Genomic DNA, 2,021 nt, shown 5'->3' with positions numbered 1-2,021 from the left:
AATCCGGAGGATCCAGACAGGCAATTTCCAAAAAACATACTTTTTTTTTTTTAACATAAACGGCATCCTCATAGGCCTCAGTTTCTCAAAGTACAACGAGAGAGGTTACATTAGACATCGATTGTCTGGGCCCCCCTTTCACTCATTTAAACATCCCGGAAAACAAAGAAGCCTGTGGCGGAGCCAGTGGGTGAGCGCGGTTCTGAGTCGATACGAACTGTCAAACGCTGCGGGTGGGGAGTCCCGGGAACCCAGCAGCTCCAGGGAGGCCCCTTCCCTCGGAGTCCCCGCCTACCCGACTGTGAAGTGGGGGGCGGTGGCTTCTAACTCTTGGCTGAGATCCGGGTCCACGCCCCCTCCTCCTGCTGCACGCCCTCCCACCCTCCTTTCTCGCCTCTTCCTCCTCCTTTTTCCTCACCACCGTTGTGAGCAGAGCTGCACGGTGGTCTGGGCTCAGGGAGTCCCCGGGTTTCCATCCGTGTATTGTGCGTCATGGAGAGAATCGGGTGAGGGCTCAGGGGGTGCGGTGATCGCAGCGGGGGGACACCCTGGAGGAGGGGTGACCACACGGTCCCCATCCCTGCCCTGCAATCGGCCCTCTCCACACACGCTACAACCCTGGCTGGCTGCTCTCACCCAGGCTGCATCCCAGGGCTCTCATCCTGCACACTGCATCCCAAGAGCATCCTGGATCCCGTATAGCTGTGAGAATCCTGCATCTGACATCCCGAAAGGAGAGGCCGGGCATGTAGTAGAGGCAGTAGCGGCGGAATATGGGCGGGAACCACTCCCACAAGCCCCCAGTGTTTGATGAGAACGAAGAAGGTAAGAGCCTCCCTAACAAGAGCCGCCACTCCCCACATCCCCTGGGCATCCCTTCCTTCTGCTGTCCTTCACTGAGCGCCTGCTGAGTGTAGCGCAAGGGTCTCAGCACAGCTTTGTCAACCTCGCACTGGCTGTGCACCGGCCCAGTGCTAGGCATAGAGCTTCTACTTGGCCACTTCTTAGGCTCTAGTGCTTTTTGGAAGCCCAGATCATGCTGAACCTAGAGTTGGGACAGAGACTGGGAGAGGAAAAGGGGACTCAAGGTATCACTTGGGGGAGGGGGCGTCACAGGGAAGATCTTGCTTCACAGTAGAGTAGGGGGCATTGCTCCTGCTTAGCATCCTGGGACTCCAAGGTGGCCTTCAGAACTTGAGGATAACACAGAAGTGGCCTACTGGGTGAAAGTCACAACGCACAACGTGTGTGTGTGTGTGTGTGTGTGTGTGTGTGTGTGTGTGTGAGTGAGAGAGAGAGAGAGAGAGACCCCGCCTATTTGGTATCAGGACCGCATATTTGGTATCAGGACGGCATAAGGAAACTTTTTGTAGCTGAAGTCAGTGGCTCTGAGGAAGGAGCCCTGCTTCGGGCTAGCTTCCTGGTGGGGAGTGTTGTAGGCTATCAACCTTCTATAGATAGATGTCTGGTTTGGAGACTCCTTGTAGCTAATGGTGGCAGAATTTGGTAAATGGGAATTTGGCTGAGCAAAAGTGTAAGAAGTTTTCTTAGCATTTACTTTCAATATCATGTGTCCTGGGACTCAACCCCTCTGAATCCTCATTTCATCCGTATCTGTGAAGGTTCCTAATCAGGTCGTTGGAAGCTCAATCATTACTCACACGTGGAAAGTGTCTTACAGACACCTGCGTTGGTTAATAACCTACTGTGTGATAATATACACTGGCTTCTCTCTGCCTATCTATCTCCACCGTGCCCTAAATTAGAGGCTAGACATCTTGAGCCTTCTTTCATGTCAGCTGCTGTGCTGGGCTTACTCAGTCCTCACAGATCCCAGTGGAACAGGTACTTTGCTTGTGGCTGTTTTGTAGGGGTGGGAGAGAAATCGAGAGAGAGAGAGAGAGAGAGACAGAGACAGAGAGAGACACACAGAGAGACAGAGAGACACACACACAGAGACAGAGACAGAGAGAGACAGAGAGAGAGACAGACAGACACACACACGCACACACACACACACA

General features: G+C 53.4%; 1 protein-coding gene across 3 annotated transcripts in view; it reads left to right on the top strand.

Annotated features, from left to right (window-relative positions):
• Positions 1-402: 402 nt before the first annotated feature.
• Positions 403-2,021, top strand: part of Stk32b (serine/threonine kinase 32B) — a 241,579-nt gene continuing 239,960 nt past the window's right edge. Inside the window, exons 1-2 of one of the 3 annotated variants that reach the window (XM_029476966.1) lie at positions 425-506; positions 641-825. In XM_029476966.1, coding sequence (XP_029332826.1) covers positions 774-825 — 52 coding nt within the window. In that variant the 5' untranslated portion in view covers positions 425-506; positions 641-773. Of the gene's footprint in view, positions 826-2,021 lie in introns of all 3 variants that reach the window. The other 2 variants (XM_021163035.1, XM_029476968.1) reach the window with 2 other exon arrangements.

Source organism: Mus caroli, chromosome 5 (genome assembly GCF_900094665.2).
Source record: "Mus caroli chromosome 5, CAROLI_EIJ_v1.1, whole genome shotgun sequence".
NCBI lineage: Eukaryota > Metazoa > Chordata > Mammalia > Rodentia > Muridae > Mus > Mus caroli.
Note: the sequence above shows the minus strand (reverse complement) of the source record. Positions and strands in the feature narration are given on the sequence as shown.